General features: G+C 40.1%; 3 protein-coding genes across 4 annotated transcripts in view; all 3 read left to right on the top strand.

The window, feature by feature from the left end:
* LOC106936027 (SH2 domain-containing protein 3C) overlaps positions 1–3454 on the top strand; it is a 61175-nt gene extending 57721 nt beyond the window's left edge. For both annotated transcript variants that reach the window (XM_015016802.1, XM_015016803.1), the window contains 4 exons: positions 934–1105; positions 1650–1761; positions 1862–2068; positions 3024–3454. In XM_015016802.1, coding sequence (XP_014872288.1) covers positions 934–1105; positions 1650–1761; positions 1862–2068; positions 3024–3193 — 661 coding nt within the window. In that variant the 3' untranslated portion in view covers positions 3194–3454. The remainder of the gene's footprint in view (positions 1–933; positions 1106–1649; positions 1762–1861; positions 2069–3023) is intronic.
* Positions 3455–5857: 2403 nt separating this feature from the next.
* Positions 5858–19831, top strand: tor2a (torsin family 2, member A). The gene is made up of 6 exons (XM_015016811.1): positions 5858–6047; positions 7097–7362; positions 7533–7708; positions 8878–9005; positions 10110–11290; positions 19681–19831. The coding sequence occupies exons 1-5, from the start codon at positions 5918–5920 to the stop codon at positions 10352–10354; spliced, it is 945 nt and encodes a 314-aa protein (XP_014872297.1). The 5' UTR covers positions 5858–5917; the 3' UTR covers positions 10355–11290; positions 19681–19831.
* LOC106936034 (torsin-2A-like) lies at positions 14267–19831 on the top strand. The gene is made up of 5 exons (XM_015016810.1): positions 14267–14436; positions 15486–15751; positions 15922–16097; positions 17267–17394; positions 18499–19831. The coding sequence occupies exons 1-5, from the start codon at positions 14307–14309 to the stop codon at positions 18741–18743; spliced, it is 945 nt and encodes a 314-aa protein (XP_014872296.1). The 5' UTR covers positions 14267–14306; the 3' UTR covers positions 18744–19831.
* Positions 19832–20397: the final 566 nt, after the last annotated feature.

Here is a 20397-nt window from a genome sequence, read left to right as displayed (position 1 = left end):
ATACAACCAGACATCCAACCAAGCATACAACCAAGCATACAACCAGGCATCCAACCAGGCATCCAACCAGACATACAACCAGAAATACAACCAGACATCCAACCAGACATCCAACCAGACATCCAACCAGACATACAATCAGGCATACAACCAGGCATCCAACCAGACATCCAACCAGACATACAACCAGGCATACAACCAGGCATCCAACCAGGCACACAACCAGGCATCCAACCAGGCATCCAACCAGGCACACAACCAGGCATACAACCAGACATACAACCACGCATACAACCAGGCATCCAACCAGGCATCCAACCAGACATACAACCAGAAATACAACCAGACATCCAACCAGACATCCAACCAGACATCCAACCAGGCATACAACCAGGCATACAACCAGGCACACAACCAGGCATCCAACCAGACATACAACCAGGCATACAACCAGGCATCCAACCAGGCACACAACCAGGCATCCAACCAGACATACAACCAGGCATACAACCAGGCATCCAACCAGACATCCAACCAGACATACAACCAGGCATACAACCAGGCATCCAACCAGGCACACAACCAGGCATCCAACCAGACATCCAACCAGGCACACAACCAGGCATCCAACCAGACATCCAACCAGGCATACAACCAGACATCCAACCAGACATCCAACCAGGCACACAACCAGACATACACCCAATCAAATAAACATCCAACCGGACATCCAACCAACCATCCAATTGGCCATTCTGATCAACATTATCATTGTGGGTTTAAATAACCTAAAAACCTTCTAAATTCTAAAACTTCTTATACTTTGGGAAAGTTTTTCTGTATTTGAGAATTAGGAAGAATCCAGAGGAATAAAGTTATTCCTTATTGTAACTGTTTCAGTTACTTCCCAGTTCTGATGAGGTATTGCTGCAGGTTTCAGACCATGGCCACCATGTTGGCCGTCAACGTGTTGGGATGCACGGGAATGACGGAGGAGCGGGCCGCCCTGCTGAATAAAGTCATCCAGATCGCAGCCGAGTTGAAGACCACCACAGGCGACATGTTCGGCTTCGCCGCCGTCATGAGAGCGCTGGAGCTGCCGCAGGTGAGAGGAACAGATCAGATTTAACGCTGCGGTTTGCTAATCTTTACGGGTGGACAGTTGGGACAGGAAAGAGCAAGGGACATGGAGCTGTGGAGTGGTTACCTCTAACACACAGAGAATAAAACACAGTGAGCAACACTGAACTCTAAACGTGTTATCTCTGGCTGTAAAGATACAAAGATTGCTGTTATAATTAAACTATCTGCTGTTATTAATGTCAAAGTTGGAGCTTCAGTTTGGAAAGCCAGACGATGGTGTGAAAGGTGTCACATGTGATCATTAATTTTGCTCTTCATTGCCTTAAAACGAAGCTACATTTTAAAACAAAACGTAGCAACTTTGTTGCTAAAGCAGCAGGAAGAGAGGAGAGCAGAAGGTGATAAAGTTTCCAATATGAATCCATCAAACTGCTTCTTTCTCTCCTGTCTGAGGCCAAATTCACTCAGCAGCCAAAAGCAACTCAAATCTCCCAGAAAAAATCTAAATTGAGTTGTATAAGTTATATTTTTCTGTTTGTGGTTTTTGACGTTCCTTCGTTCCTCAGGTGTCTCGTCTGGAGAAGACTTGGACGACGTTACGGCAGCGACACACAGAGGGCGCCATTCTGTACGAGAAAACGCTGCGGCCGTTTCTGAAGAGCCTGAATGATGGACGAGGTATATATATATATATATATATTTTTTTTTTCTTTCTTTCTTTTACTCTGTGAAGTAAAGTTAGAATCAGCCATTCGCTCTGGGTGTGTCTGTCCTGCAGAAAGCTGTCCGCTGTCCAGCACCACCTTCCCCCACGTCCTGCCCCTCCTCACCCTGCTGGAGAAGAGCACTGCGGTGGCCGAGGGGTCGGAGCCGTGGGAGACAGCGGAGGCTGGAGTGGAGGTGGTCATGCTCCACCTCACGGCGGCCAGAACTATCGCTCAGCTGAGCAGGATCTATCACTCCAACGCTAAGAGCAGATTAAAGGGTAAGAACCTGGACAGTTCTGGTCCTGCTACCTCCACTGGGTCAAGTCGGGTCACAGAGGCAGCAGCCTAAGCAAACCTTTCGTCTACCTCTGCTTTAGCCATGCTCATCTCCTTCTGTTGATGTATTTATTGTGGACATCGCTGCCACCTGCTGACATGGAATAGGTATTACAAGGATTAATTGGAAACCCAAAAGCACTTTAGGCTGTTTTCACACCTGATAATCTGATTGAGGTCCAAAGTTGAAACATTTGTTCCATCTCCAGCTGCTGTGATTCTCTTTCTCACTGCACTGAGTCAAACCTACCAAACCCTTTGAGCAATTTGCCTGTTCCCCTCCTCGCCTGTGGGGGCGCTGCACCAAGAACCACTGAAGGAAACAATATGAAAACCTCTGACAAAGACACCGAGCACAACTTCCTTCTTCACAAAATGCAAACAAAATGGAGTAGCATCAAACTTTAGCACTAGATGTTCACAGATGCATTTGAACCGAACCAGAATTTCTTCAACCGAATCCCGACCCGAGGTTTGTATACGGACCAGAGTTTGATTGTTTTGGTTCGATTACACAGTCACAACTCCAAAAACGAACTGGACTTTCAAGGCAAACAAACTAGAGGTGGATTAAAGCGGACTAAGCATGGCCGATGGGAATGCACCTATAGATCCATATTTTCTTCAAAGTCAGAACAAAAAAATATCCTTTTAAAATATAAGAGTGTAGTCGGGGCAAAAATCTGTATTCCTGCCAATTCTTTTCTTTATTGTTTTTGTATTTTCCATGTCTGCTCAAGCATAACAAAAGACAAAAAAAAATCTGAATTCTTTTTAATATAAAATATAGAAACCCTGAGTTACCGTCATTGGCAGCAGCATGCTAACCTCAAAGTGTCAAAGTGAAACCAGACGGTTGTAACCGACGTGAGCTGATGGTGAACTGTGACGTTCCAGGTTTCCAGGAGCAGGCCGAGGTCAGGGAGATCTTCCTCACTGACTTCCAGATGAGGCTGCTGTGGGGGAGCAGGGGAGCCGAGGAGAACCAGGTCCTCAGATACTCCAAGTTCGACCAGGTGTTGACTGCCTTGTCCAACCGGCTGGAACCGCCGATCAGACGATGCTGATCCCAGAGACGTTTAACTGATCAGCCGGCTTTAAGCGGTGGATTCTCTGACATCCGTTCAAGTCACTTTAAAGTGTAACTAACCCTCTGTGAAATCATAACCACGCTCCCGGACAAATGTAGAAAATTTAGAGAGGGTGTCGATGTGGGCATTTCTAAAGACCAAACACGACTGGCTGTCTGTTCCCCTCCCATTGTTGTTCCAGCAACAAAAACATTTCAGAGACTTACAGACATCATCTGAGGTGACTGCTTTAAAAAGTTCAAGAAGTTAACATTGCAATTTATTGTAGAAACATTATTTTTTAATGCTGTTTTTAAATATCTTTATTTGTTTTTAACTTATATCAGTTTTATGTTATTTCAGTAACCAAAATGGATTTTTCTGTATTATTTTGGTTGTATTAATATATTTTTGTAGTTCATTGCATAAATGTGAAAAATCAAAATGAACAAAATAAAACAAAAATGTAAATGCTAAACCTAAATGCACCGTTGTAACCAATCAGGAAATTAAACTCCAGTGACCACATTTCAACCCAAAGGGGGCAGCACTGTGCCAGTTTAGCGCTGCAAACATTGCAGAACTAAGCAAAATTACCCAAAAACATCTTTAAGTTTCTATCTTTAAGAAACTTAAAGATAGAAACATCAAGAATATATTTAGAGAGTTTATCAGCAAAAAATGTGTTTTGGGGGCTAAATACACTTTAAATGTGACAGATTGTGCAGTTGCTACATGGAAACATTTTTATCTGAGCCTCGCTGACGTAAACCTGAAGGAAGGAGAGTGAATGCATGATAACAAAACTTTATTAAGGCTTACAGCACAAATATTGAAAGGAAATGTGATATGAGTGTTGTTTTTTGTGTTTTCTAACATATATTTGGATTTTTACGTTGAAAAACTCCAACTAAGACACTTAATCCTGTAATTTGTGAGGTGAAACAGTTCTTTTATCCTTTTATCATCCATCAGTTCCAGAGAATAAGAGTCCAGGACTTCAGACCGTGCAGCAGGCTGTCAACACAATGTTTGTGTGAAATGTGTAGAACTGCAGATGAAATGAGGTCCAGTTCCCGGTTCTGTTGGGACTACAGGAAGTTAATGCTGAACCTTTGTCTGCAGGGTAGAAATGATTTGTGTGCCTGAAGGCTGGACCTTCATTAAATACTAGACCAAACAATGTCTCTCCATCTTCACTATTAATTTTATTAATAAATGGTAAATCTGTTGAAGCAGTATCAGTTTGAGGGAACAGCTTCTGACAGCAATAATTCAAATGTACAGAGAACTTATATAATCTTACATTTAATATTTATCTGTCTAGTGTTATAACTGTGAATAAATAACATTTTCCTCTCAGAAAATTGACTTTATTAAAGGTTCCTGTGTTATTTTTTTCTCTCAAACTTTACTATGAAGTTTTTAATAAACTTACTCCAAAGATCTCTGGATTATTTTTAGTGTGTTGCTCTAAAATGTTGCTGCCAGTTTACAAAAAGATGAACATCTTTGTCTTGTTTGCTTTGCAGGAATTCAAAAAATAAACAGTTCACTAGTTTGAAAATAGCGCCCTCTGCTGTTCAAAAATACATTTTTTATCATATTCTGTTTTATTTTTATGTAATAATACGATTTGTAGCAAGAATTTATTTTGTGTTTGTTTACATTTTTTAAATATAAATTTAACAAATGAATCATTGAATCGTGTTATGGATGATTTTACTTTTAAACAAAGTTTCGAGTCAAAATATTAACTTTCTTATTATTATATTTATGTGCCAATATTTTTGTTCACGGGGTGCAAACAATCAAAGATATTTCCATTTATTATTTTAATTATTTTTCATGTTGCACTCTGAGAAAACCTGAGACATCTGCCGATGTGTTGCTGATTAAGTCACACAAAACTCTTAATATTTCCACAAAAATGATCAAAATAAAAATAAAGACAAAATCTCTACAAAGTTAGTGTGTAGATTTTGTTGATTGGCTGAGTTGTAGCAAGAAAACTAAACAAATACAACCAAAATCAGCAACTCTTCTGCTTTACTTCCAAGACAAATATATGAACGTTCAACAAGCTTAAAGGTGGAATTAAAGTTTTGATTACTGGAAAGAAGAGACGAAAGATGGCGTATCAGTGCCATTGTAGAAATCAAAAAGAAACATATTTCCGTCAAGAAAAACCCTCAAAATATGAGAAATTTCCTAGAAAAAAACGTTGAAATTTCTGAGTTTCAAAAGTCGAAAATGTGCTGGAAAAAAATGAAATTTTGTATTTAATCTAAGAATTATTCCAGTTTTTTTTTCTCAAACTTTCGGAAATGTCCTCTTTTTTTTTCTTTTTTTTTTTTTTAATTGATCTCAAATTTTCGACTTTTGAAACTCACATATTTCTAGAACATTTCTGGGAATAATCTCAAAATGTCTTTTATGCCATGAATGTACCGCTCCACCCCCACTTTTTTCGGTCTACAATGGCCCAGAAAAACCTTCATAGTTTTCTGTGAAGAAATATTAAAAAGTCAGCTGGACTGTGATCCTCCAACGTGTCCTGCGTCTGGTCAACACAATACGTTCACATTCGTTCTGGGATTTGTAGTCCCTTCAGTGACCACGTTCGGTACATCCGCATTACTTCCGGTTTCCTTAAAGAACTACAACCCGCCCGGCGGAGCTCTGAGGAAGACAGCGGAGGTTTTCCGGCTGGGAACCAAAATGCTGGCCGTCCTGCCGGCGCTGCTGCTGCTGCTGCTGCTCAGCTCCAGGCCGGCCTGCGGCGTCTTCCAGAAGCTTTACTGCAGCTTCTCAGACAGCTGCGACTGCGACTTCAAGCCCAGCATCAGAGGTGAGTTTGGTCATGTTGTTTTCAGCTAATGCTACATGCTAGCAGGCGGCTAACAGGATAACATTCAGCTCAGAATGACTTACCGGTATGTTTTGGGTCGCCGTCATGTTCTGTTTCAGCTTAAATGTCTTTTTCTGATGGTCTCACATTTTCCGGATTCTGTAAGGGTCAGCTAGGCTGGTCCTGCTGCAGGAAATCATCCCCACACCATAACACTTCCACCTCTATGCTTCACATTTAGTATGAGGCTCTTTGGTCCAGAATATTTATTTGTTTCATGACAAACTTGTGCTCCGTTCTGGTGTCCAAATACTTTCATATTCCAGAAGTCCAGTTCTTATAAAACAATAGTTTAACATGTGCTGTTGCTGATGTAGCATACATGTTTGAAAACTTCTTTTAGCATCTTCTGCTCTGCTCTCAGGGTGAACTTGTGTTTTCCTCCTTTACAGAAGAAAGATAGATTTCAGATTCTTCTGACACCTGTTTAAATATCTTACCAGACTTGAAAACATGAACTACATTTGGTTTATGCAAAAAATGTCTACTTGTCTTTGGGTTTAGTCAGTCTAAAACTGCAGCAGTAGTTTATCAGCACTGAAGGCGTAAACTTTGAGAAAAACGTGACTTTTGTCAGTCAAAAGGGATCCTGGGATCCTGGGAGGCCCACAAAACGTCTGGACTGAGGGAAACCGCCTCAAAGTTTTCACATGCAAATGGTCTCAAAACATCAATATTATTATTTATCATGATAACTTATGGTATAATTTATTGTTCAGTAAAATTTGTAATCGTGGCAGTCAGGCATATCTACTAGTTTAAAATATCAAAGTTTCATGTCGTTCCTAAATAAAAACCTTTGGCTTGAATTGCTTATAAAAATAACACAATTCAGACAATTCAGTTTTTGTGTATTTGATGCTTCCTCTCAACCAGGACTCCTTTAAAAACAGGTTTTTGATATTAATGTATTTTTTTATCCTGGTAAAATAAATAATAATAATAACTGACAGGTTTAAGCTTTAACCTGTTTGTGTCATGATGAGCAGACTTGGAGTGGGACCTGTACAAGAACGTCTTCGGTCAGCACCTGGCCCAGGACCTGGTCTCAGAAGAAGTTTCCAGCTTTCTCCTCAATAAGAACCCGGATCGGCCCCTGGTTCTGTCCTTCCATGGCTCCTCTGGGACCGGGAAGACGCTGGTCAGCACCATGCTGGGGAACCACCTGTACGGCTCGGCCATGAGCAGCCCCTTCGTCCACCAGTTCGTCCCCACGCTCCACTTCCCCTCAGCCGAGCTCGTCGCTCAGTACCGGGTGAGTCGCTCTGGACAAGGCTGCAGAACCGCCATCAGAACCGCTCTGGGTTTTTCATTATATTTTAGTTTTATTCTGTTGTGACTTTGTGTTAGTCTAATTCAGTTAGTTTTAGTGATTTGTCCCAGAATCTGCTGGTTTTGAAGCTGTGTGTCTGCTCTGGTCGGCAGGAGGAGCTGAAGAGCTGGGTGAAGGGAAACCTGACGGCCTGCGCGCGCTCCGTCTTCATTTTTGATGAGATGGAGAAGATGCCTGCAGGCCTGATCGACGTCCTGGAGCCGTTCCTGGGTCCGTCCCACGTTGTGTTTCGCACCAACTACAGGAAGGCCATCTACGTCTTCATAAGGTAGCCTGGACACCAGACACACAATCATTCACCATAAAATTACACAAACTGGAAACATGAAAATGAATTAGCTTAATAAAATCACGCCAGTTTTTAAAAACTCAAGTTTTTGGATTAAAAGTTTTGCCGCTAGGATGAGGTGGTTTTTCACGATTATCAAAGTAAAACTGCAGTGGAAACAACAACCAGATGTTACTACTGGCAGAAACCATGAAGAAGAAGACAGGAAGTAGTCAGAGGATGATGGTGCTGCATGTTTTTTTTATAACTTATCACATGAACAAACTTATTCACGTGATGTTAATTACATTTCTTATATAATAAAAAGACAGCAATAGCGATATAGTGCGGTTTTTGTTACGTTTCCCTTTCATCCATCCCATGCCGGATATGGGATGGGTGAATATGCCCATATACGATTGCATATGCCATAAAATACGACGTCATATTAGTGCCATGATAGATAGGAAAAACTTGGACATTTCTGAGTTTGAAGTCAAAAATTTGCTAGAAAATACTGAGTTTAATCTCAGAATTTTTGGGGGGAAAAAAATGGGAATTTCTGAGCTTGAAAAGTGATAAATTTGCTAGAAAAAATTCAGAAATGTTGAGATTAATCACTGATATTTCTAGAAAAAAATCAAGGAAACTTCTGAGCTTGAAAAGTTTTGAATCTCAGATTTCAAATTTTTTCTGGAACATTTCTGAGATTAATCTCAAAATGTCTAAGTTTTTCCTGTTCTTTTTTTTTATTGATTAAATTTCTGATTAATTTAACAGTTTTGGAGTTTCTCCTCGCAGGTTTTTGAGTCTTTTGGTGGGAAATTGCTCCTCCTTTTTTATTTTTCTACCTGCGGCGGCCCCGATGCTCCGTGGTATCGTTGGTTCCAGGTGTGGCCGTCTCCCTGACGTTCTCGTCTCCAGGTGTTTGTCACCGTTTCCTTGGTGATTCCACCTGAGAGTCTGTCGTTCAGCGGTTTGTTCAGTGTGTGTCCGACCCAACGCCGTCTTTCCTCCTGATTTCTGCCTCTGCTGGCAGCTGGCCGGTTCTTTCCTTTGGGTTCATGTTACTGTCTGACCAGCGGATGTGGAGCCTCCTTTTGGGATGCTGTTGTCATGGCAACGCAGCTGCTGTAAACCTCTGCCTCCTGGTTTCTGTTTGTCTGCAGCACCGCAGGACAGGAGGCGATACACCGGCTGGTTCTGGAGAACCGGCTGGCTGGACGGGACAGAGACGAGATCAAACCGTCTGACCTGCAGGAAGTCGTCCAGCAGTCGGTTTACAGCAACAAAACCAGTAAGAGACGCCCGTCAGATCTCTGAGTTCTGATTATTTAGTTTATTAAAGTCTGGATTGTTTTTCCTCCAGTTCTCTCTCTGGGTTTCCAAAGTCCAGAGTGATGTCATCACAGCCACAGCGGCCATCTTGTTTTACATCTTCTGTGAATTCAAGTCAACCCACAGAAGGAAAAAAAACTATTTCTGATCACATTTTCTGTCATTTGTAATTTCTTTTTAAGAAAAGAAAGCGAGAGAGGGAAAAAAGTATTAAATTGTAAATTAAATTTAATATAAAACATTCAGAGATGTTATTTTTAAGCCGCATGGTTTTGATATTCTGATCATCGCTATGGAAACCAGCAGCAGAAACCAGTTTTTCTGCTCTTCTTATGATTTTACAAAATTCGGCTTTTACTATTTGAACAGATATTACTGAAAGTTAAATCAAACTGTGAAGCTGGTATATTACTGAACATGGATAATTCATAAGTTATTACCTACAGAGACTTGGCTGTTCCAGAACCTGTGGTTCCAGATTTACCGTCTGGCTTCTTCTGCTGCAGGATGATGACGCATGTCTCACTTCAACGACGTAAAAATCAGACAAAATGTGACATTCAGACTGCAGACGTTCTGAAAACTATCTGATATGACTTGGTTCCACATATGGAAGTGGGACAAATTGGATTTGTTTTTTTTGGTACATCATAACTGAGATGTCCAGAGTGCCATGAAAAAGTCGGATGTTCATATTTGGGTCAAATAATTCACACTGCTGTGTGAACGGAGCCAACCTGGAGTTTTTACTCACCGTTATTTTAATAAAGATATTTTGTTTATATATTTGAAATGTTCCGATCAGTACCAAGGGTTGATCCACGCCTTCTGCACCTTTTTCCTTCCACTAAACTTTCCATCAATATATTTTGATACAACACTTGAACAGCCAGCTTCTTCAGTGACTGAAGTCGTGACCATTAATGGCTGAGCAGACCTGAACATGTTCATATCAACATGTCTGTGTTGGGTTTTCCTGATATCAGGATGATAAATGACTGACTCAGGATTCTCCCTGATCGTCTCTGCAGTGAATCCTGTCTGAACCCGTCTGTCTCCCCAGGTGGACTCTACCTGTCCAGCATCATCCAGCAGAATCTCATCACTCGCTTCGTCCCCTTCCTGCCGCTGACCCGGACCCACGTGGAGCGCTGCGTCCGCGCGCAGCTCTGCCAGCGCGGCAGCTGTAACCGCGACGACGTGGTGGAGGCGGTGGGGGGAGACATGACCTATGACCCCGCAGAGGGACACTACTTCTCCACCACGGGATGCAAGACGGTCGCTGGAAAGATCAGCTTCTTCCTGTGAGCCGCAGCCAGACGGTTCTGGTTCCACTGGGACGAAAACGCCTCCGATCCGCTTTCAGGACGCAGGATTTGAACCGACGACCCGATGCTCATGGGCAACCGGAGGGAAAAGCTCTTTGAAGGCAGAAGGCAGCAGGAGGAAACAAACGGCAGCAGCAGAGTTTGGCGGCTGCTGCCTCTTCATGGTCTGAACCAGGAATCCTTTCTACCACGGCGATTTGGGGCGGTTAGACAGACACAGGAGCAAAACTCAGCCAAAAAAAAGTTTACAGATTAATCTAATTTCAAAGCTCCAAAAGTCAAAAATTCACTCCAAAAAAATAATCTGAAATTTGAACATTAATCTCAAATTTTCTACAGAAAATCTGGAAATTTGTCACTTTGAAAAGTGAGAAATTTGTTGGAAAAAATGTTTAGATTAAACTCTGAAATTTTCTAGAGAAAAACTGAAGTCAAATATTTGCCCAAAAAACATCTGAAATTTTGAGATCTTAGAGATTATAAAAAACTTGTACATTTCTTAGTTTCAAAAGTCAAACATTTTTACTTTTGGAGCTTAGAATTTTCTGTGTTTTTTCTAGAAAATGTTTAAAATTAATGTCAAAATTTCTGAATCTTTTGGCAGAAATTTACTCTTATTTTTTTAATATGCCACCGTATTTCTACCGTGGACCAAACCTTAGACGACTTTTAAAACCTACAGCTTTTCAAAAAGCTGCAGCTGCTTCATTGACTTGTTTTATTTTATTTAAATTATTTTTGCTCTCCGTCTGTCAGCCTTCAGGCGACTTCAGACGCCTCACAGGGTTCAGTGAAGATTTTTGATTTCTTTGGTCCTTTTAGGGATGCAGAGGAACAAAGACTCTGACTTTATTTTATAAGTTATTATTTTATGGAAAGGGATCAGAGATTTGAATGAAAATGTTTTAATTTCAAGGTGNATAAAATATAGAAACCCTGAGTTACCGTCATTGGCAGCAGCATGCTAACCTCAAAGTGTCAAAGTGAAACCAGACGGTTGTAACCGACGTGAGCTGATGGTGAACTGTGACGTTCCAGGTTTCCAGGAGCAGGCCGAGGTCAGGGAGATCTTCCTCACTGACTTCCAGATGAGGCTGCTGTGGGGGAGCAGGGGAGCCGAGGAGAACCAGGTCCTCAGATACTCCAAGTTTGACCAGGTGCTGACCGCCTTGTCCAACCGGCTGGAACCGCCGATCAGACGATGCTGATCCCAGAGACGTTTAACTGATCAGCCGGCTTTAAGCGGTGGATTCTCTGACATCCGTTCAAGTCACTTTAAAGTGTAACTAACCCTCTGTGAAATCATAACCACGCTCCCGGACAAATGTAGAAAATTTAGAGAGGGTGTCGATGTGGGCATTTCTAAAGACCAAACACGACTGGCTGTCTGTTCCCCTCCCATTGTTGTTCCAGCAACAAAAACATTTCAGAGACTTACAGACATCATCTGAGGTGACTGCTTTAAAAAGTTCAAGAAGTTAACATTGCAATTTATTGTAGAAACATTATTTTTTAATGCTGTTTTTAAATATCTTTATTTGTTTTTAACTTATATCAGTTTTATGTTATTTCAGTAACCAAAATGGATTTTTCTGTATTATTTTGGTTGTATTAATATATTTTTGTAGTTCATTGCATAAATGTGAAAAATCAAAATGAACAAAATAAAACAAAAATGTAAATGCTAAACCTAAATGCACCGTTGTAACCAATCAGGAAATTAAACTCCAGTGACCACATTTCAACCCAAAGGGGGCAGCACTGTGCCAGTTTAGCGCTGCAAACATTGCAGAACTAAGCAAAATTACCCAAAAACATCTTTAAGTTTCTATCTTTAAGAAACTTAAAGATAGAAACATCAAGAATATATTTAGAGAGTTTATCAGCAAAAAATGTGTTTTGGGGGCTAAATACACTTTAAATGTGACAGATTGTGCAGTTGCTACATGGAAACATTTTTATCTGAGCCTCGCTGACGTAAACCTGAAGGAAGGAGAGTGAATGCATGATAACAAAACTTTATTAAGGCTTACAGCACAAATATTGAAAGGAAATGTGATATGAGTGTTGTTTTTTGTGTTTTCTAACATATATTTGGATTTTTACGTTGAAAAACTCCAACTAAGACACTTAATCCTGTAATTTGTGAGGTGAAACAGTTCTTTTATCCTTTTATCATCCATCAGTTCCAGAGAATAAGAGTCCAGGACTTCAGACCGTGCAGCAGGCTGTCAACACAATGTTTGTGTGAAATGTGTAGAACTGCAGATGAAATGAGGTCCAGTTCCCGGTTCTGTTGGGACTACAGGAAGTTAATGCTGAACCTTTGTCTGCAGGGTAGAAATGATTTGTGTGCCTGAAGGCTGGACCTTCATTAAATACTAGACCAAACAATGTCTCTCCATCTTCACTATTAATTTTATTAATAAATGGTAAATCTGTTGAAGCAGTATCAGTTTGAGGGAACAGCTTCTGACAGCAATAATTCAAATGTACAGAGAACTTATATAATCTTACATTTAATATTTATCTGTCTAGTGTTATAACTGTGAATAAATAACATTTTCCTCTCAGAAAATTGACTTTATTAAAGGTTCCTGTGTTATTTTTTTCTCTCAAACTTTACTATGAAGTTTTTAATAAACTTACTCCAAAGATCTCTGGATTATTTTTAGTGTGTTGCTCTAAAATGTTGCTGCCAGTTTACAAAAAGATGAACATCTTTGTCTTGTTTGCTTTGCAGGAATTCAAAAAATAAACAGTTCACTAGTTTGAAAATAGCGCCCTCTGCTGTTCAAAAATACATTTTTTATCATATTCTGTTTTATTTTTATGTAATAATACGATTTGTAGCAAGAATTTATTTTGTGTTTGTTTACATTTTTTAAATATAAATTTAACAAATGAATCATTGAATCGTGTTATGGATGATTTTACTTTTAAACAAAGTTTCGAGTCAAAATATTAACTTTCTTATTATTATATTTATGTGCCAATATTTTTGTTCACGGGGTGCAAACAATCAAAGATATTTCCATTTATTATTTTAATTATTTTTCATGTTGCACTCTGAGAAAACCTGAGACATCTGCCGATGTGTTGCTGATTAAGTCACACAAAACTCTTAATATTTCCACAAAAATGATCAAAATAAAAATAAAGACAAAATCTCTACAAAGTTAGTGTGTAGATTTTGTTGATTGGCTGAGTTGTAGCAAGAAAACTAAACAAATACAACCAAAATCAGCAACTCTTCTGCTTTACTTCCAAGACAAATATATGAACGTTCAACAAGCTTAAAGGTGGAATTAAAGTTTTGATTACTGGAAAGAAGAGACGAAAGATGGCGTATCAGTGCCATTGTAGAAATCAAAAAGAAACATATTTCCGTCAAGAAAAACCCTCAAAATATGAGAAATTTCCTAGAAAAAAACGTTGAAATTTCTGAGTTTCAAAAGTCGAAAATGTGCTGGAAAAAAATGAAATTTTGTATTTAATCTAAGAATTATTCCAGTTTTTTTTTCTCAAACTTTCGGAAATGTCCTCTTTTTTTTTCTTTTTTTTTTTTTTAATTGATCTCAAATTTTCGACTTTTGAAACTCACATATTTCTAGAACATTTCTGGGAATAATCTCAAAATGTCTTTTATGCCATGAATGTACCGCTCCACCCCCACTTTTTTCGGTCTACAATGGCCCAGAAAAACCTTCATAGTTTTCTGTGAAGAAATATTAAAAAGTCAGCTGGACTGTGATCCTCCAACGTGTCCTGCGTCTGGTCAACACAATACGTTCACATTCGTTCTGGGATTTGTAGTCCCTTCAGTGACCACGTTCGGTACATCCGCATTACTTCCGGTTTCCTTAAAGAACTACAACCCGCCCGGCGGAGCTCTGAGGAAGACAGCGGAGGTTTTCCGGCTGGGAACCAAAATGCTGGCCGTCCTGCCGGCGCTGCTGCTGCTGCTGCTGCTCAGCTCCAGGCCGGCCTGCGGCGTCTTCCAGAAGCTTTACTGCAGCTTCTCAGACAGCTGCGACTGCGACTTCAAGCCCAGCATCAGAGGTGAGTTTGGTCATGTTGTTTTCAGCTAATGCTACATGCTAGCAGGCGGCTAACAGGATAACATTCAGCTCAGAATGACTTACCGGTATGTTTTGGGTCGCCGTCATGTTCTGTTTCAGCTTAAATGTCTTTTTCTGATGGTCTCACATTTTCCGGATTCTGTAAGGGTCAGCTAGGCTGGTCCTGCTGCAGGAAATCATCCCCACACCATAACACTTCCACCTCTATGCTTCACATTTAGTATGAGGCTCTTTGGTCCAGAATATTTATTTGTTTCATGACAAACTTGTGCTCCGTTCTGGTGTCCAAATACTTTCATATTCCAGAAGTCCAGTTCTTATAAAACAATAGTTTAACATGTGCTGTTGCTGATGTAGCATACATGTTTGAAAACTTCTTTTAGCATCTTCTGCTCTGCTCTCAGGGTGAACTTGTGTTTTCCTCCTTTACAGAAGAAAGATAGATTTCAGATTCTTCTGACACCTGTTTAAATATCTTACCAGACTTGAAAACATGAACTACATTTGGTTTATGCAAAAAATGTCTACTTGTCTTTGGGTTTAGTCAGTCTAAAACTGCAGCAGTAGTTTATCAGCACTGAAGGCGTAAACTTTGAGAAAAACGTGACTTTTGTCAGTCAAAAGGGATCCTGGGATCCTGGGAGGCCCACAAAACGTCTGGACTGAGGGAAACCGCCTCAAAGTTTTCACATGCAAATGGTCTCAAAACATCAATATTATTATTTATCATGATAACTTATGGTATAATTTATTGTTCAGTAAAATTTGTAATCGTGGCAGTCAGGCATATCTACTAGTTTAAAATATCAAAGTTTCATGTCGTTCCTAAATAAAAACCTTTGGCTTGAATTGCTTATAAAAATAACACAATTCAGACAATTCAGTTTTTGTGTATTTGATGCTTCCTCTCAACCAGGACTCCTTTAAAAACAGGTTTTTGATATTAATGTATTTTTTTATCCTGGTAAAATAAATAATAATAATAACTGACAGGTTTAAGCTTTAACCTGTTTGTGTCATGATGAGCAGACTTGGAGTGGGACCTGTACAAGAACGTCTTCGGTCAGCACCTGGCCCAGGACCTGGTCTCAGAAGAAGTTTCCAGCTTTCTCCTCAATAAGAACCCGGATCGGCCCCTGGTTCTGTCCTTCCATGGCTCCTCTGGGACCGGGAAGACGCTGGTCAGCACCATGCTGGGGAACCACCTGTACGGCTCGGCCATGAGCAGCCCCTTCGTCCACCAGTTCGTCCCCACGCTCCACTTCCCCTCAGCCGAGCTCGTCGCTCAGTACCGGGTGAGTCGCTCTGGACAAGGCTGCAGAACCGCCATCAGAACCGCTCTGGGTTTTTCATTATATTTTAGTTTTATTCTGTTGTGACTTTGTGTTAGTCTAATTCAGTTAGTTTTAGTGATTTGTCCCAGAATCTGCTGGTTTTGAAGCTGTGTGTCTGCTCTGGTCGGCAGGAGGAGCTGAAGAGCTGGGTGAAGGGAAACCTGACGGCCTGCGCGCGCTCCGTCTTCATTTTTGATGAGATGGAGAAGATGCCTGCAGGCCTGATCGACGTCCTGGAGCCGTTCCTGGGTCCGTCCCACGTTGTGTTTCGCACCAACTACAGGAAGGCCATCTACGTCTTCATAAGGTAGCCTGGACACCAGACACACAATCATTCACCATAAAATTACACAAACTGGAAACATGAAAATGAATTAGCTTAATAAAATCACGCCAGTTTTTAAAAACTCAAGTTTTTGGATTAAAAGTTTTGCCGCTAGGATGAGGTGGTTTTTCACGATTATCAAAGTAAAACTGCAGTGGAAACAACAACCAGATGTTACTACTGGCAGAAACCATGAAGAAGAAGACAGGAAGTAGTCAGAGGATGATGGTGCTGCATGTTTTTTTTATAACTTATCACATGAACAAACTTATTCACGTGATGTAAATTACATTTCTTATATAATAAAAAGACAGCAATAGCGATATAGTGCGGTTTTTGTTACGTTTCCCTTTCATCCATCCCATGCCGGATATGGGATGGGTGAATATGCCCATATACGATTGCATATGCCATAAAATACGACGTCATATTAGTGCCATGATAGATAGGAAAAACTTGGACATTTCTGAGTTTGAAGTCAAAAATTTGCTAGAAAATACTGAGTTTAATCTCAGAATTTTTGGGGGGAAAAAAATGGGAATTTCTGAGCTTGAAAAGTGATAAATTTGCTAGAAAAAATTCAGAAATGTTGAGATTAATCACTGATATTTCTAGAAAAAAATCAAGGAAACTTCTGAGCTTGAAAAGTTTTGAATCTCAGATTTCAAATTTTTTCTGGAACATTTCTGAGATTAATCTCAAAATGTCTAAGTTTTTCCTGTTCTTTTTTTTTATTGATTAAATTTCTGATTAATTTAACAGTTTTGGAGTTTCTCCTCGCAGGTTTTTGAGTCTTTTGGTGGGAAATTGCTCCTCCTTTTTTATTTTTCTACCTGCGGCGGCCCCGATGCTCCGTGGTATCGTTGGTTCCAGGTGTGGCCGTCTCCCTGACGTTCTCGTCTCCAGGTGTTTGTCACCGTTTCCTTGGTGATTCCACCTGAGAGTCTGTCGTTCAGCGGTTTGTTCAGTGTGTGTCCGACCCAACGCCGTCTTTCCTCCTGATTTCTGCCTCTGCTGGCAGCTGGCCGGTTCTTTCCTTTGGGTTCATGTTACTGTCTGACCAGCGGATGTGGAGCCTCCTTTTGGGATGCTGTTGTCATGGCAACGCAGCTGCTGTAAACCTCTGCCTCCTGGTTTCTGTTTGTCTGCAGCACCGCAGGACAGGAGGCGATACACCGGCTGGTTCTGGAGAACCGGCTGGCTGGACGGGACAGAGACGAGATCAAACCGTCTGACCTGCAGGAAGTCGTCCAGCAGTCGGTTTACAGCAACAAAACCAGTAAGAGACGCCCGTCAGATCTCTGAGTTCTGATTATTTAGTTTATTAAAGTCTGGATTGTTTTTCCTCCAGTTCTCTCTCTGGGTTTCCAAAGTCCAGAGTGATGTCATCACAACCACAGCGGCCATCTTGTTTTACATCTTCTGTGATTTCAAGTCAACCCACAGAAGGAAAAAAAACAATTTCTGATCATATTTTCTGTCATTTGTAATTTCTTTTTTAGAAAAGAAAGCGAGAGAGGGAAAAAAGTATTAAATTGTAAATTAAATTTAATATAAAACATTCAGAGATGTTATTTTTAAGCCGCATGGTTTTGATATTCTGATCATCGCTATGGAAACCAGCAGCAGAAACCAGTTTTTCTGCTCTTCTTATGATTTTACAAAATTCGGCTTTTACTATTTGAACAGATATTACTGAAAGTTAAATCAAACTGTGAAGCTGGTATATTACTGAACATGGATAATTCATAAGTTATTACCTACAGAGACTTGGCTGTTCCAGAACCTGTGGTTCCAGATTTACCGTCTGGCTTCTTCTGCTGCAGGATGATGACGCATGTCTCACTTCAACGACGTAAAAATCAGACAAAATGTGACATTCAGACTGCAGACGTTCTGAAAACTATCTGATATGACTTGGTTCCACATATGGAAGTGGGACAAATTGGATTTGTTTTTTTTGGTACATCATAACTGAGATGTCCAGAGTGCCATGAAAAAGTCGGATGTTCATATTTGGGTCAAATAATTCACACTGCTGTGTGAACGGAGCCAACCTGGAGTTTTTACTCACCGTTATTTTAATAAAGATATTTTGTTTATATATTTGAAATGTTCCGATCAGTACCAAGGGTTGATCCACGCCTTCTGCACCTTTCTCCTTCCACTAAACTTTCCATCAACATATTTTGATACAACACTTGAACAGCCAGCTTCTTCAGTGACTGAAGTCGTGACCATTAATGGCTGAGCAGACCTGAACATGTTCATATCAACATGTCTGTGTTGGGTTTTCCTGATATCAGGATGATAAATGACTGACTCAGGATTCTCCCTGATCGTCTCTGCAGTGAATCCTGTCTGAACCCGTCTGTCTCCCCAGGTGGACTCTACCTGTCCAGCATCATCCAGCAGAATCTCATCACTCGCTTCGTCCCCTTCCTGCCGCTGACCCGGACCCACGTGGAGCGCTGCGTCCGCGCGCAGCTCTGCCAGCGCGGCAGCTGTAACCGCGACGACGTGGTGGAGGCGGTGGGGGGAGACATGACCTATGACCCCGCAGAGGGACACTACTTCTCCACCACGGGATGCAAGACGGTCGCTGGAAAGATCAGCTTCTTCCTGTGAGCCGCAGCCAGACGGTTCTGGTTCCACTGGGACGAAAACGCCTCCGATCCGCTTTCAGGACGCAGGATTTGAACCGACGACCCGATGCTCATGGGCAACCGGAGGGAAAAGCTCTTTGAAGGCAGAAGGCAGCAGGAGGAAACAAATGGCAGCAGCAGAGTTTGGTGGCTGCTGCCTCTTCATGGTCTGAACCAGGAATCCTTTCTACCACGGCGATTTGGGGCGGTTAGACAGACACAGGAGCAAAACTCAGCCAAAAAAAAAGTTTACAGATTAATCTAATTTCAAAGCTCCAAAAGTCAAAAATTCACTCCAAAAAAATAATCTGAAATTTGAACATTAATCTCAAATTTTCTACAGAAAATCTGGAAATTTGTCACTTTGAAAAGTGAGAAATTTGTTGGAAAAAATGTTTAGATTAACCTCTGAAATTTTCTAGAGAAAAACTGAAGTCAAATATTTGCCAGAAAAACATCTGAAATTTTGAGATCTTAGAGATTATAAAAAACTTGTACATTTCTTAGTTTCAAAAGTCAAACATTTTTACTTTTGGAGCTTAGAATTTTCTGTGTTTTTTCTAGAAAATGTTTAAAATTAATGTCAAAATTTCTGAATCTTTTGGCAGAAATTTACTCTTATTTTTTTAATATGCCACCGTATTTCTACCGTGGACCAAACCTTAGACGACTTTTAAAACCTACAGCTTTTCAAAAAGCTGCAGCTGCTTCATTGACTTGTTTTATTTTATTTAAATTATTTTTGCTCTCCGTCTGTCAGCCTTCAGGCGACTTCAGACGCCTCACAGGGTTCAGTGAAGATTTTTGATTTCTTTGGTCCTTTTAGGGATGCAGAGGAACAAAGACTCTGACTTTATTTTATAAGTTATTATTTTATGGAAAGGGATCAGAGATTTGAATGAAAATGTTTTAATTTCAAGATGTTTGAACCATAAGACGGTTTTTGATATTTTCACTGATGTGAAGTGAAATATTGTTTGAAGATGGAGGGAAACTAATGAGCTGAATAAATCCAGATGAAGGAATGCCAAAGCTGACAAAATGAGACGGAGGATTAGGGACGTCATAGATTAAAAAAAATGCCCATGAAGGAGTACATTCCAAAAAACATGTTTTAGATTAATTTCTCATATCAACAACAAAAAACTTGGAAATTCTCATATCACAATGTAATAAGTTTGCAAAAAAAGTCAATTTTTTATGATTAAAATCATAAATTTACAATGTAAACATGAAGATACTGTCTGAGATGATAAAATCAGACATTTCTGATAAAATAATGACAAAGGTTTTGATTAAAAAGATTTTTAATCAATTCATGAGTTTCTTCTTTTACAAATTTCTAACTTTCCAAAGTCAGAGAATATCCAATTTATGTTATTTTAAATTTATGTCTTTAATTGCGGAAAATTCACCACTTGTTAGTGAAGATTTATGAATGTTTGACATCAGAGAATTACTATGTTTTTATGATAATGGGAGGTTTTATTATTTTTATAGTTTTTTCTGATGTTCAATGGCCCTAATACTCTGTCACAGACTGAGGGACAAAACTAACTAAATAAATAAATCATTAATTAAATGTATATTTAAATATTTTTAGAAACAATTTAAATGTAGTTAAATCATTAAAAATG

This window comes from Poecilia latipinna, unplaced genomic scaffold, assembly GCF_001443285.1.
Source record: "Poecilia latipinna isolate Pla-1442-1.1 unplaced genomic scaffold, P_latipinna-1.0 Scaffold2064, whole genome shotgun sequence".
In the NCBI taxonomy this organism is placed as follows: Eukaryota; Metazoa; Chordata; class Actinopteri; order Cyprinodontiformes; family Poeciliidae; genus Poecilia; species Poecilia latipinna.
The sequence above is the reverse complement of the archived record's forward strand: the minus strand, read 5'-3'. Positions and strand labels throughout refer to the sequence as shown.